Source organism: Oryctolagus cuniculus, chromosome 21 (assembly GCF_964237555.1).
Source record: "Oryctolagus cuniculus chromosome 21, mOryCun1.1, whole genome shotgun sequence".
Taxonomy (NCBI): domain Eukaryota; kingdom Metazoa; phylum Chordata; class Mammalia; order Lagomorpha; family Leporidae; genus Oryctolagus; species Oryctolagus cuniculus.
This window is the reverse complement of record NC_091452.1, coordinates 27,377,044-27,390,430: the sequence shown is the minus strand read 5'-3', so window position 1 is coordinate 27,390,430 and position 13,387 is coordinate 27,377,044. Positions and strand designations below refer to the sequence as shown.

Here is a 13,387-nt window from a genome sequence, read left to right as displayed (position 1 = left end):
CTGACCCACAGGTCAGAGAACTCCTACATCCCTAGCCGGACCTCACCCGAGAACCCTCCAGTTCTTGTACTTCAGTCAACCCCTCTCACCCACAGAGGAGGCCCCCATGGCGAAATCAATGGAGAAAAACTACCTCTGTGATCTGAAAGCCTGGATGTAGACTCGCCCCAGGCACCCTTGCAGGCAGAGACGGAGGACAGCCAGGTTTGCGGTTTATACAGAAACTTTAATTGTAAACCAGGGAGCAGCCAAGCTGAGATGGTGGAAGACCTCAGTACTCCTCCCCCTCCTCGGCCTCCGCCTCCACGGAGTCCACGCCCACCTCCTCGTAATCCTTCTCCAGGGCGGCCAGGTCCTCACGGGCCTCGGAGAACTCCCCTTCCTCCATGCCTTCGCCCACGTACCAGTGCACGAAGGCCCGCTTGGCGTACATGAGGTCGAACTTGTGGTCCAGGCGGGCCCAGGCCTCGGCGATGGCCGTGGTGTTGCTCAGCATGCACACGGCCCGCTGCACCTTGGCCAGGTCGCCCCCGGGCACCACGGTGGGGGGCTGGTAGTTGATGCCCACCTGCCGGAGGAGGAGGAGGAGGAGGAAGCATCAGTGCAGCGTCTACCAAAGCCGGAATGGCGGCCGCCTGCCCTCACAGGAGGACGGGAGGCACCCGCTGATGACCAGGGAGCCCAGCGTCCTGCGAGGCCGGGTGTGGGAGACAGTGCCCCTGGCCGTGTACTTGGAGGATCTTCCTCTCCACAGGTGGGGATGGGGTCTGCAGCTGAAGCATCCCCTCAGATGCAGCACAGCGAGGGGGCCTCCACTCTCGGGAGCTCTGTCGCAGTACAGCCGTCCCCAGTCACCAGTGCAGTCAGCGCTCTGACCACTGAACCGCACAGCCGAGCCCTGCCCGCCTTGCACGTGCTCAGAACCGACCCAGGCAACAGTCGGGCAAAATCAGCTCACACAAAACCCGTTTTATAACAAAGTGCTGACGAGCTCGTGTGATTCCTGCAAGCCCTGCCTCTGGAAGCCACTGGCAACACCAGACGGCCCTGCCAGCCCCGGAGATCAGAATCCAAAGTGCAGCTTCTACTTCTACATCACAGCGAGGCCGAGGACTGGCAGGCAGGGGCCGTCTGTCTGTCTGCAACCAGGCTCTCTCCAGGGAAGATCACACCCTGCTGATGCCCCAAACACGCCTTCACTGGCACGTGCCAAGGCGACAGGTCAACAGTCACAGGTCACATGAAGGGTGCTACTCTGGTGGCAGGAGGTGCTGTCAGTGCTGAAGTTGGGGTTGGGAAAAGACCAAGGTTCAAACCAAAGGGGAGGCATCCAGTGGGGACCAGCAGCTGCTCTGGCTGCAGGGTACAAGTCAGCAGGCCTCCTGCTCAAGGGCAAGAAGGTACAAATGCTCGGCTTCCCAGGCCACACGGCCACGGTCACCACTCCTCAGCCCTGCTGTTGTCCTGCAAGAGCTGCCGCAGACAACACCTATGTGTGCCCGCGCGGCTGTGCTCCCACAAAACCGCTGCCAGTCAGGAAGCCGGCTCACCAATCACGCGAGTCCCTGAGCTAAGGGAGCTGACCCCGGGAGGAAGAAACCCCAGAGGGGAACCCACTGCTGTGGTGGAACCAGAGCAAGGCCAAGGCCAGGCCGGCCCAGGACAGGCAGGATGCACGGGACTCGGTGACCCACAAGGGGAAAAGCTGGGAGGCGCGAGGCTTCTGCCACCCACCGTCACCGTCACCGGGAACGGGCCACATGTTGTGCGCTTCAGGAAAACCCAGCCTAGAATTTCTAAGCTTACAAAGAGAGAAATAAAGGTGTGGCCACTTTTCTTTCTTTTTTTTTTCCTGATTTGACAGGTAGAAATATAGACAGTGAGAGAGAGAGACAGAAAGAAAGGTCTTCCTTCTGTTGGTTCACTCCCCAGATGGCTGCTACGGCCGGCGTTGCGCCAATCCGAAGCCAGGAGCCAGGTGCTTCTCCTGGTCTCCCATGCGGGTGCAGGGCCCAAGGACCTGGGCCATCCTCCACTGCCCTCCCGGGCCACAGCAGAGAGCTGGACTGGAAGAGGGGCAACAGGCATTAGAACCTGGCACCCATATGGGATGCCGGTGCCGCAGGCAGAGGATTAAGCAAGTGAACCATGGCACTGGCCCCAGTGTGGCCATTTGTATCGCTAATGGCTCTTGATGGGTTTTTTGTTAAACCAAACACTCCACAGGATGGGACTTGGAAATTCTAGGACAATTAAATGGCAGCAGGCTGTAGAAATACTCAGAATTGGGCCGGCACCGCGGCTTAACAGGCTAATCCTCCGCCTAGCGGCGCCAGCACACCGGGTTCTAGTCCCAGTCGGGGCGCCGGATTCTGTCCCGGTTACCCCTCTTCCAGTCCAGCTCTCTGCTGTGGCCCGGGAGTGCAGTGGAGGATGGCCCAAGTCCTTGGGCCCTGCACCCCATGGGAGACCAGGAGAAGCACCTGGCTCCTGCCTTCGGATCAGCACAGTGCGCTGGCCACAGCGGCCATTGGAGGGTGAACCAACAGCAAAAGGAAGACCTTTCTCTCTGTCTGTCTCTCACTGTCCACTCTGCCTGTCAAAAAAAACAAAAAACAAAAAACAAAAAAACACTCAGAATTAAAACACACACACTCACTACACCCAACACCAAAATGCTCCTAAAAACCCTCTAAGTTTAACCTGCCTTTCCCACAGTAATGCTACCACCCAGAAAAGGACAAATTCCTCAGAAAACAGCCTATTCTGTTACATACACACACACACTGACCACATACAGTTGTGATGATCAGAAAGTAAGACTGACAGATGTCACAGAATACATGACCATTCTGGTTCACTAACGCATGACCTGAGCCTGGCTGACACCCATGGGGTGGTCTCCCATGGGTGTGGGTGTGGGTGTGGGGACAGCATTCTCCCAGAGGTCTGCTGCCCGCTGACGGGGTGACACCTCCCGGCACCCAGGCCTACCTTAAAGCCGGTCGGGCACCAGTCCACAAACTGGATGGTGCGCTTGGTCTTGATGGTGGCGATGGCCGCGTTGACGTCCTTCGGGACCACGTCGCCCCTGTACAACATGCAGCAGGCCATGTACTTGCCGTGGCGAGGGTCGCACTTCACCATCTGATTGGCCGGCTCGAAGCAGGCGTTGGTGATCTCGGCCACGGACAGTTGCTCATGGTAGGCCTTCTCCGCCGAGATGACTGGGGCGTAGGTGGCCAGCGGGAAGTGGATGCGGGGGTACGGCACCAGGTTGGTCTGGAACTCCGTCAAGTCCACGTTCAGGGCCCCGTCGAATCGCAGGGAGGCCGTGATGGACGACACGATCTGCCCAATTAGGCGGTTGAGGTTGGTGTACGTGGGACGCTCGATGTCCAGGTTGCGCCGACAGATGTCATAGATGGCTTCGTTGTCCACCATGAAGGCACAGTCGGAATGTTCCAGGGTCGTGTGGGTGGTCAGGATGGAGTTGTACGGCTCCACCACGGCCGTGGAAACCTGCGGCGCTGGGTAGATGGCAAACTCCAGCTTGGACTTCTTGCCATAGTCCACCGACAGCCGCTCCATGAGCAGAGACGCGAACCCGGAGCCGGTGCCGCCCCCAAAGCTGTGGAAGATGAGGAAGCCCTGCAGCCCCGTGCACAGGTCCGCCTGCGAGAAACCACACAGCGTGAGCGGGCCGGGCAGGCCGCGCCGCCCACCTGCCCCCAGCGGGCTCACTTCTCTCGGCCTCTGCAACTTAACACAGACTCAGCCGTCCGCGGTGAACACGTGTTAGAGCAGAAGCAAAGAAGCGCACGATAAGACCCACGCTGAGTCCCACGCGCACCCTCCGCGGAGGCCTCTGCAGACTCCTGGGCTCCTGATCCTGGCCTGAGTTTTGGGGAGCGACCTCCCCTGCCAACCCAAGGCTGTGCGGGACGAGGGCGCCCCCTACCAGTTTGCGGATGCGGTCCAGCACCAGGTCCACGATCTCCTTGCCGATGGTGTAGTGGCCCCTGGCGTAATTGTTGGCCGCGTCTTCCTTCCCGGTGATCAGCTGCTCCGGGTGGAACAGCTGCCTGTACGTGCCCGTGCGCACTTCGTCTGCAGAGACACCAGGGAGGCGGGGCCTGCTGTACTCCCGAGACGGCGCGGCCGGCCCTGCTAGTTCCACAGCACACGCTGTGCCCTGTAGCCCCCACGGCCCAAGTGTCTCAGAAAACGTCTGTGATGCAAAACCACCCACAATTCATGGATCTCAGCGGGTGAGTCAACTCACCGAGGGAATCCCAGAGTTCCCTGCTGCTGTGAAGGGACAGCAGCTCTCCCCCCTCACACGGGGACCGTCCGCTTTCTTTCAAGGAATAATTTAAAACTGGGCAGTGCCCAGGTCAGTGTGGCTTTGGCTGGGCAGTCCTGTCGGGGTTGCCCAGGTGCTCTGGGCCCCCCAGGCTGTGACACTGTCGTCCCCTGGCACACCCATCTCTCGGCAGCTCTCCTTCACACGACCTTGGGCTCTAAGCTGGGAGAACCACACGAATGCTCTACGCTGACCTTGTCATGTGGGAGATGCACCTCAAGACTCACACACCAGCACACAGAGCACGGCGGCAGGGAGGGAACCAGCACACACGGGGTCTGCAGAAGCCACCCGACCAAGGCCGAGGCAGCCCCCGGCACATCTCTCCGCGGCCCACCGTGTGCCGGCAGAGCAGCTGTGGGTCAGGGGCTGCCGAGTCGCACAGTCAGACTGCATCGTGAGCCTTTCGGTTCTCACTCAACAACAGCATGGGCTCCTGCAGCCGTTCTCTCTGCAGGGGAGCCCACGCCGGGCGTCCCACCCTCCGGTGCCCGAGCACCTACCGACCACCGTGGGCTCCAGGTCCACAAACACGGCTCTGGGCACGTGCTTGCCCGCCCCCGTCTCACTGAAGAACGTGTTGAACGAGTCATCACCGCCACCGATGGTTTTGTCACTTGGCATCTGACCGTCGGGCTGAATGCCATGTTCAAGGCAGTACAACTCCCAGCAGGCGTTGCCGATCTGGACGCCCGCCTGCCCCACATGGATAGAGATACACTCGCGCTGGGAACCAGAACATAAACATGAAACTCGCTCATTGTCAGGCAAGCTGCGCTACAGGGCATGTGAAACCCTTTCATAGTGTATAACGCTTCAGTTTCTAGGGCTTTTTCAACTTTTATTTTCTACAATGGTTAGGTCACCCTTGTATCCTTGCTCACCCTAGCTATTAAGTGCCAGAGTTAGCCCCAGAACCTAAATGTCTGCCATCACACAAAAATCACATTATTTTAAAAGTCGGTGGCCATGTGACATCACCAATGAATCCCCGGGGCCAGCACTGTGGCACAGCAGGTAACGCCGCTGCCTGCAACATCTCCCGTCCCAGCTGCTCCATTTCCGATTCTGCTCCTTGCTAACAGCCTGGGAAAAGCAGTGGAAGATGACCCAAGTTTGGGCTCCTGTCTCCCTCAGAGGAGACCTGGATGAAGCTACTGCTCTTGGCTTCAGCCTTGGCTGTTGCAGCCATCTGGGGAATGAACCAGCAGATGGAAAATCTCCCTCCCTCTCTCTCTCTTTCTCTCAAATAAATAATCTTTCAAAAATAGATGAGCTCATTGTTATGTCCAGCCACAGTAATTCTCTGAATACACTGTGCCTGATCAAAAGATAAGATCATATGAATTGGGAGAGAAAGAATGGGCAAGGTCCTACGTGGTCACTATGTGTCTGCCACCTGCCCTTCCACATCCAGTCTGTCATTTCAATCCCATTGTGTGCTTCGGGAGGCTGACATATGTGGTCAGCATCAGAGGGCGTCCCTGGCCTCTGGCCTCACACAGGCAGCAGCAGCCGACCAGACAGTGTGGTCAGGGGCCTGGTCCCTGGCTCCCTCCCTACATACTGGCTGGGACTCTGAGAGCCTTCATCAAAGCCCAGTCCTCAACATTTGGCACTCTTCACACAGCTGCCTTCTCAACTGCTAGTAACTACTTCCTCCTCCGACCTCTTCAAGCCCAGGAGCGCAACGGCTCCAGGCACGAGGCATGCTGGGACCCAGAACTGTCCTCTGATGCTTTCTTATGTTATGACTCTTAATTAACTTATTATTTATTTGAAAGGCAGAGATGAGAAACATCTCCCCTCCACTGGTTCATCCCCCAAAAGCCTCCAACAGCCAGGGCTGGACCAGGGGGAATCCAGGATCCAGGACCTCCACTTGGATCTCCTCACGCTAGCCAGAAACCCCAGCATCTGGGCATCACCTACAGCTTCCCAGGTGTAGTAGCAGGAAGCTGGATCAGAAGCACAGACCAGCTTGGACTCCAGCCAGGCACTCCAGCGTGGGACATGGATGTCCTAACTGGTATCTTCAGCCCAAGAATAAACGCCTGCCCTCATGGTTTGACCCTATCCATATCTATGCTGCTTAGCTTCTCAAGGCACCCATTTTGAATAGACCACCTGTTTCCTGCCAGGAGCCTGACTGGACATACACTAGTGATTTATTCAATTTTATTTTATTTTTTAAATGTTTTCGCTGGTTCACCCCCCAGATGGCTGCAACGGCCAGAGCTAGGCTGATCCGAAGCCAGGAGCTTCTTCTGGGTCTCCTACATAGGTACAGGGGCCCACGGATTTGGGCCATCTTCTGCTGCTTTCCTAGGCCATTGCAGAGAGCTGGATCAGAACCAGAGCAGCCAGGTCTCAAACTAGTGCCCATACAGGATGTTGGCACTGAAGAGGGTTACCCGCCACACCACAGTGCCGGCCCCATTTTAAAAAATCTTTATTTGAAAGGCAGAGGAGGGACAGAAACAGAACAGAGGTAGATCTTCCATCCACTTGTTCACTCTCCAAATGCCTGCAACAGCCAGGGCTGGGAGGCAGGCAAAGCCAGGAGCCCGGAACTCAATTCACATCTCCCTTGTGCAAGGCACTGACGGAAGTACTTGGGACATCTGCTGCCTCCAGGGAGTGCATTAGCACGAAGCTGGAACTGGAAGCTCAGGCAGGACTCAAACCCAGACACTAACATGGAATGTGGGTGTCCCAAGTAACATCTTAATTGCTGGATCAAATATCCACCCCGACTTGTGGATATTGTAAACCACAAATACTCAGATCACATCAAATTTGAGGTACTCACCCATTCAATTCTAATCTACAATCCTAAGAACTTGAAGTCCTATTTCCTACTGTATTTGCAGCAAATATCAGTCTGCAGAGGCATTCAAATAACATAATGATTATCAATACTCTCAGAAGGAAGTTTTTAAAGTAGAAAGAATTTGTTTTAAAAAAACGATGTTTATCTACTTGAAAGACACAGAGAACAAAGATCTTCCATTCACTTGTTCACTCCCCAAATGGCTGCAACAGCCAGGGCAGGGCCAGGCCAAAGCCAGGAGCCAGGAACTGCATGCTGGTCTCCCACAGGGGTGGCAGCGGCCCAAGTACTTGGACCACCTTCCACTGGTTTCCCAGGCCGATTAGCAGAGAGCTGAGCAGCCAGAACTTGAACTGCTGGCTCCAGTATGGGGTGCTGGGGTTATTAGTGGAAACTGAACCCACTGTGCCACGCCAGCCCACAGAAAGCTCTCCAATACAAAGGAACTCACTCCTCCAAGGGAGGAATCCACCACCATTCAGGGAAAAACCCTTTTGAGTCTACTTAACGACACCATTTTGAATCCATATTACTTTTTAAATAACTTACTAATTTATCTATAAGGCAGAGTTAAGAGAGAGGAAAAGACAGATCATTTTGCCTTACACTTAAATCCAGGTACTGTGTATTTCACAAGGTGCCTTATTTGGCATTCTACTCAGCTTGCCCCAGTAACATCAAAGTAAGATCTGTGACATCTATAAATCCCCAATTTCTTCATTTATAAAATGGGGATGGAGAACAGCCATTTCCATCTCTAATCAGAGCATTCGGGAAAATTATTCTTTGCTTTCAAGAGTCACTATAAATTACCATTGCAGGCCGGCGCCGCAGCTCATTAGGCTAATCCTCTGCTTTGCGGCGCCGGCACACCAGGTTCTAGTCCCGGTCGGGGTGCCGGATTCTGTCCCGGTTGCCCCTCTTCCAGGCCAGCTCTCTGCTGTGGCCAGGGAGTGCAGTGGAGGATGGCCCAAGTACTTGGGCCCTGCACCCCATGGGAGACCAGGAGAAGCACCTGGCTCCTGCCATCGGATCAGCGTGGTGTGCCAGCCGCAGTGCACCGACCGCGGCGGCCATTGGAGGGTGAACCAACGGCAAAGGAAGACCTTTCTCTCTGTCTGTCTCTCTCTCACTGTCCACTCTGCCTGTCAAAAAAAATATTTTTTTTTTAAATTATCATTGCGACCCTCACCTGGGTCAATTTTGGATTTTACTTTATAGTTTTTGTTAGAGATTTATTTATTTATTTGAAAGGCAGAGTCAAGAGAGGGAGGGAGAAAAAGAAAGTGAGCTTCCATCTGCTGGCTTACTCCCCAAAATGCCTGCAATGCCCAGGGGTGGGTCAGACTAAAGCCAGGAGCTTCATCCAGGTCTCCCACGTGGGTGCAGGGCCCAAGCACTTGGGCCATCTTCTACTGCTTTCCCAGGCCATTGCCAGGGAGGTGGATCAGAAGTGGAGCAGCCGGGACTAGATGGTGCCAGTGTTGGCTTCTTTATTTTTAAAAAAGTATTGATTTGAAAAGGCAGACAGAAAGATGTATGTATTTATTTGAAAGGCAGTTAGAGAGAGGGATTTGGTTCACACCCCAAATGGCTGCCACATCCAAGACTGAGCTAAGCCAAAGCCAGGAGCCAGGAACTTTATTCCAGGTATCCCACATGGGTAGCTGGAATACTCGGGCCATCCTCTGTTGCCTTCCCAGGGTGGGCGCCAGTTTGAGTCCCAGCTGCTCCACTTCCAATCCGGCTCTCTGCTGTGGCCTGGGAGGGCAGTGAAAGATGGCCCAAGTGCTTTGGCTCCTGCACTTGTGTGGGAGACCTGGAGGAGGCTCCTGGATCTGGATTGGCACAGCTCCAGCCATTGTGGCCATCTGGGGAGTGAACCAGCAGATGGAAGACCGACCTCTCTCTGCCTCTCTGTCTTTCAAATAAATAAATAAATCTTTAAAAAGAATTTACTGAAGGGGCCAGGATTGTGGCATAATGCATAAGCTACCGCCTGAAATTCCAGCATCCCATGTGGGCAGTGGTTCGAGTCCCAGCTGTTCCACTGTTGATTAGCTCCCTGCTAATGCGCCTGGGAAAGCAGTGAAGATGGCCCAAGTCCTTAGGCCCCTGCTACCTGTGGGGAGCAACTGAGACTAGACTAAATTACTGGAACTAGGACTAATTCTATGCATCTGATCTCCCACAATATGGCGCTGAGAGAGAGCAGCTGATCCTGCTCCTGATTGGAGGAGAGCAGCATGCTCAGCGTGTGGGTAGCAGAGTTGGGATTGGTGGAAGAGGACTATAAAGGAGGAGAGAGACAACATGCACCAGGAACATTTGAGGGAAACATCTGAGGAACACCTGAGCAGCCCCTGAGAGAGCCGGCTGGCGGTATGCCGCTCCTCCGCGGGGGCGGGGGCGGGCAGCGGCAGCTAACCTGGGACGGCGTCGTTCCTCCGCGAGTGAGGGAACGGCAGCTAACCCGGGAAGAGCCGGGCAAAAAGAACAGCGCAGGGTCCGGTGTCGTTCCTCCGCGAATGGGGGAGCGACAGCTACCCATGTAGGAGACCTGGATGAAGCTCCTGGTTCATGGCTTCCGCCTGGCCCAGCCATGGCTGTTGCGGCCTTTTGGGGAGCAAACCAGTGGATGGGAGATCTCTATCTTTCCCCTTCTCTCCCTGTAAGTCTGTGTTTCAACTAAATAACTCTTTTTAAAAATTTATTTGAAATTAGACTAAAGAGACAGTGAACTCCCATGTCCTGGTTCACTCCACAACTGCCTAGGAGCAGAAACTCAATCCAGATCTCCCATGTGGGCAGCAGGAGCCCAGTTACCTCTCAGGGTTTGCACGAGTCAGGACTCAGCAGTCAGAAGCCAGAACTGGGTTTAGAACCTGCATACTCTGATGTGGGACACGAGCTTGTTAACAGGCATCTTAACTGCTAAACACTCAGCCCCCAATTGTACATTTCTTTAGTAAGCTCTCATCTCAGTAAACACCATTTCCAGGGCAGGCCTCTGGCACAGTGCTACTAAAAGGGATGCTCGCACCCATTACCGAGTTCCTGGTTTGAGTCCCTGCGACACTGCTCCGATCCAGCTTCCCACCCTCTGCACCCTGGGAGGCTGCCAAGTGACAGCGCGAGTACCTGGGTCCCTGCCACCCGTGTGGCAGTTCCCGACAGTTCCAGGCTCTGGGGCTTGGCCTGCCCCATCCCTGGCTGTCTGTGCGATTTGGGGAGTGAACTAACAGAGGGAACGTTTCCGTCTCTCTTCTCTGCTATGGAGAGAACACTGCTGGGACTGTCTGAGTTGCAAGCTGACACACTAGGATTATTCAGACTTGGGTAGTTATTTAGGATCCTGTGTGTTGCTTTGAAATGAGTAACTTTTTACTTTAAAGAGTTATTTACTTATACAGAGAGGTAGAGGCGAAGATAGAGGTCTTCCATCTGCTGGTTCACTCCCCAAATGGCCAGAACAGCTGGAACTGGGCCAATCCAAAGCCAGGAGCTTCTTCTGGGTCTCCCAGTGGGTGCAGGGGCCCAAGGACTTGGGCCATCTTCTGCTTTCCCAGGCCACAGCAGAGAGCTGGATCGGAACTGGAACAGCCCAGAACCAGCACCCATATGGGATGCCGGCACCGCAGGGGGAGGCTTTACCTGCTATGCTCAGCGCCGCCCCAGTGAATAAGCTTTTTAAAAGCTTCTCAAGGGTGGGCATTTGACACTGGTTAAGATGCCACTTGGGCCAGCGCCGTGGCTCACTAGGCTAATCCTCCGCCTAGCGGCGCCGGCACACCGGGTTCTAGTCCCGGTTGGGGCGCCGGATTCTGTCCCGGTTGCCCCTCTTCCAGGCCAGCTCTCTGCTGTGGCCCGGGAAGGCAGTGGAGGATGGCCCAGGTGCTTGGGCCCTGCACCCCATGGGAGACCAGGAAAAGCACCTGGCTCCTGGCTCCTGCCATCGGATCAGCGTGGTGCACTGGCCGCAGCGCGCCGGCCGGGGCGGCCATTGGAGGGTGAACCAACGGCAAAGGAAGACCTTTCTCTCTGTCTCTCTCACTGTCCACTCTGCCTGTCAAAAAATTAAAAAAAAAAAAAAAAAAAAAAGATGCCACTTGGCTTCCCACATCCAAATGTCTGGGTTGAGTTTTGGCTCTGCTCCAACTCCAGCTTCCTGGGAGGCGGCAGGGGACCGCTCAGGTACTCGGTCTCCTGACGCACACGTGGGAGACCGGCTGCCACCAAGGCTCCAACTTCAGGCTTCGGGCATGGCCCAGCAGCCTTGTCGCGGCCAGCTGGGGAGTGAACCAGCAAATGGAAGATCTCTGTCTTCCACACAAAATGGAGAATACAACTTTTCAGAACTCCTCAGTTGAATTTTTGCTTTAAAAGACCTGGAAAAGGGCAGAATCAGAGCGAGATCTTGCACCTGCTGCTTCACTCCCAAAATGGCTGCAATGGCCAGGGCTGGGCCAGGCCGGAGCCAGGAGCCTGGAACTACTGGGCAGGCCTTGGGCCACCTTCCACTGTCTCCCCAGCGCACGGGCAGGGAGCTGGATCGGCAGTGGAGCGGCCACGCCCGGAAGCGGCGCTCACGAGGCTGCCAGTCCCGAGGCGGGGCGGCCTAACCGCGGCCCACCACAGCGGCCGCTCAGTGGAAACTTCCAACAGGAGGAACAGCCCCGGCCGCAGGCACGAAGGCACTGCGGGCCCTCTAGGCGCAGGGATAAGCAGAGCCCACCGCTGCTCCCAGAGACTGACCACCTGACCCTGCCTGCCTCCATCAGCGCCCCGGCATCACTCGTGAAAACTAAGATCCCTCCCTCCCTCTCGCACCCGGCTGCGGCGGGCGCTCAGCCGCCGACTCCCAGGACAATCCGCCTTCATCCGGTCACCGCTGCCCTCAGACCCGAGAGCACCGGGGCCGCCCGGGGCCGCCCGCGCCCTGCCCCGGCCTCCTCTCCCACCCTCCCCTCTGGCCGCCCCAAGTGGCGGGCTGTTGCGCCCCCCGGCCTGGGCCCGTCCCGGGACCCTACCATGGTGAACCTCGCCGCTGCCGCCGGACGCCGCTCCTGGGCTTCAACTGCCGCCGGAGCCACCACGGCGCACGCGCGCCCAACCGCCCTGAGCTGCCTCGTGCTGCCCCGGATTCGCTGGGGGACAGTCATTGGTCCGGAGCCCCTCAAGGCGGGCCAAGGCTCCGGATCCTGCTTCCTATTGGCTGATGCTCGGCCAGCGGATCTGTGGCGCCTTCTGACTGGGTGTGGGTTTGGCGGGAAGGGCGCGGAGTGGCCGACGGCTGCACAGACCCGGGGCCTTCCTGGGCATCCTCGGACGGTGAGGGCGGAAGCGCTGTGGTGGAGCTTGGGGCGTTGCCGGGCACCCAAGCCCCAGGTGTGCGAATGACTGGAGCAGGAGGAAGTGGGCTGTCCACCCGCTCCCCAGGCAGCCTAGGCTGTTCGCCTCCAGGCTCCTCGTTCGGTCTTTGCAGACATGGCCGCCTCCCAGAGGTCTACATCCCTGTCGACCCAGTCCTGGCACCCTGCTCTCTTTTCTCCCAGCAGGAAAGCCATTCCCGTTCAGCACTCAGGAGACCGGCAGGGTTTGATCGCTGCTTTAGTGAGAAGGAATGAGTGTCCGGGCCACAGGAGCGGGAGGGTACCCCCTACTCCCAGAAGATGGGGTGTTAGACCCTCGGAGTGAGGATGCTAACACGTCGAGAGGCACACCCCAAAGACTCAGACTCCAGACCAGCTAATGCAAAAGCAAGAGGATTTATTCGGCGTCTGCGCAGACAAGCCTCCTGAACTCGGGAGTCCAGAAAGCGCCCCCAGTACAAAGCCACATGGTTTATATACCCGCAGCGACCAATCAAAAGCACTATAGAGTCCATGCACACAGCAGTCCAATCCGGGAGCTGATCATGTGAAGGGCATGCGTCTTCTATCCAATCAGCTACGGGATCACATGGGAGGCATGCACCTCATTGCCATTTTGTTGTTTACTTCTTTAGTAGTTCCTTTCCCTGCCAGTGCCATCTTGTTCACCCTGAGGGGGACGACATCTCGCTCCCTTCGTTCCCCTGGAGGGAGAGCGGCGTCCCGCTTCCCACACCGTTATTTGAGTATTAGGAGGCATACAAACTGGGTTAGGTCTTAGCACAGCCAGGCACAAGTGTCGCAGCTAGCTAAGCA

The 13,387-nt window shown here is 56.4% G+C and overlaps 1 protein-coding gene across 1 annotated transcript; it reads right to left on the bottom strand.

The window, feature by feature from the left end:
• Positions 1–205: 205 nt before the first annotated feature.
• On the bottom strand, positions 206–12,376 carry LOC100350967 (tubulin alpha-3 chain). Its single transcript, XM_070066255.1, has 5 exons — positions 12,230–12,376; positions 4,870–5,092; positions 3,962–4,110; positions 2,995–3,675; positions 206–568 (listed from the first exon to the last, which is right to left on the bottom strand). Exons 1-5 carry the CDS (start codon positions 12,359–12,361, stop codon positions 272–274), a joined length of 1,482 nt encoding a protein of 493 aa, XP_069922356.1. The 5' UTR covers positions 12,362–12,376; the 3' UTR covers positions 206–271.
• Positions 12,377–13,387: the final 1,011 nt, after the last annotated feature.

Bases quoted from the DNA above. Each gene is read 5' to 3' on its own strand.
- LOC100350967 (XM_070066255.1), bottom strand. From the start codon at position 12,361: ATGACTGTCCCCCAGCGAATCCGGGGCAGCACGAGGCAGCTCAGGGCG. The intron at 5,093-12,229 runs GTAGGGTCCCGG...TCTGGTTCCCAG, and splicing joins CAGCGGCGAGGTTCACCATG to CGCGAGTGTATCTCTATCCA. The intron at 4,111-4,869 runs GTAGGTGCTCGG...GTGTCTCTGCAG, and splicing joins CCTGGAGCCCACGGTGGTCG to ACGAAGTGCGCACGGGCACG.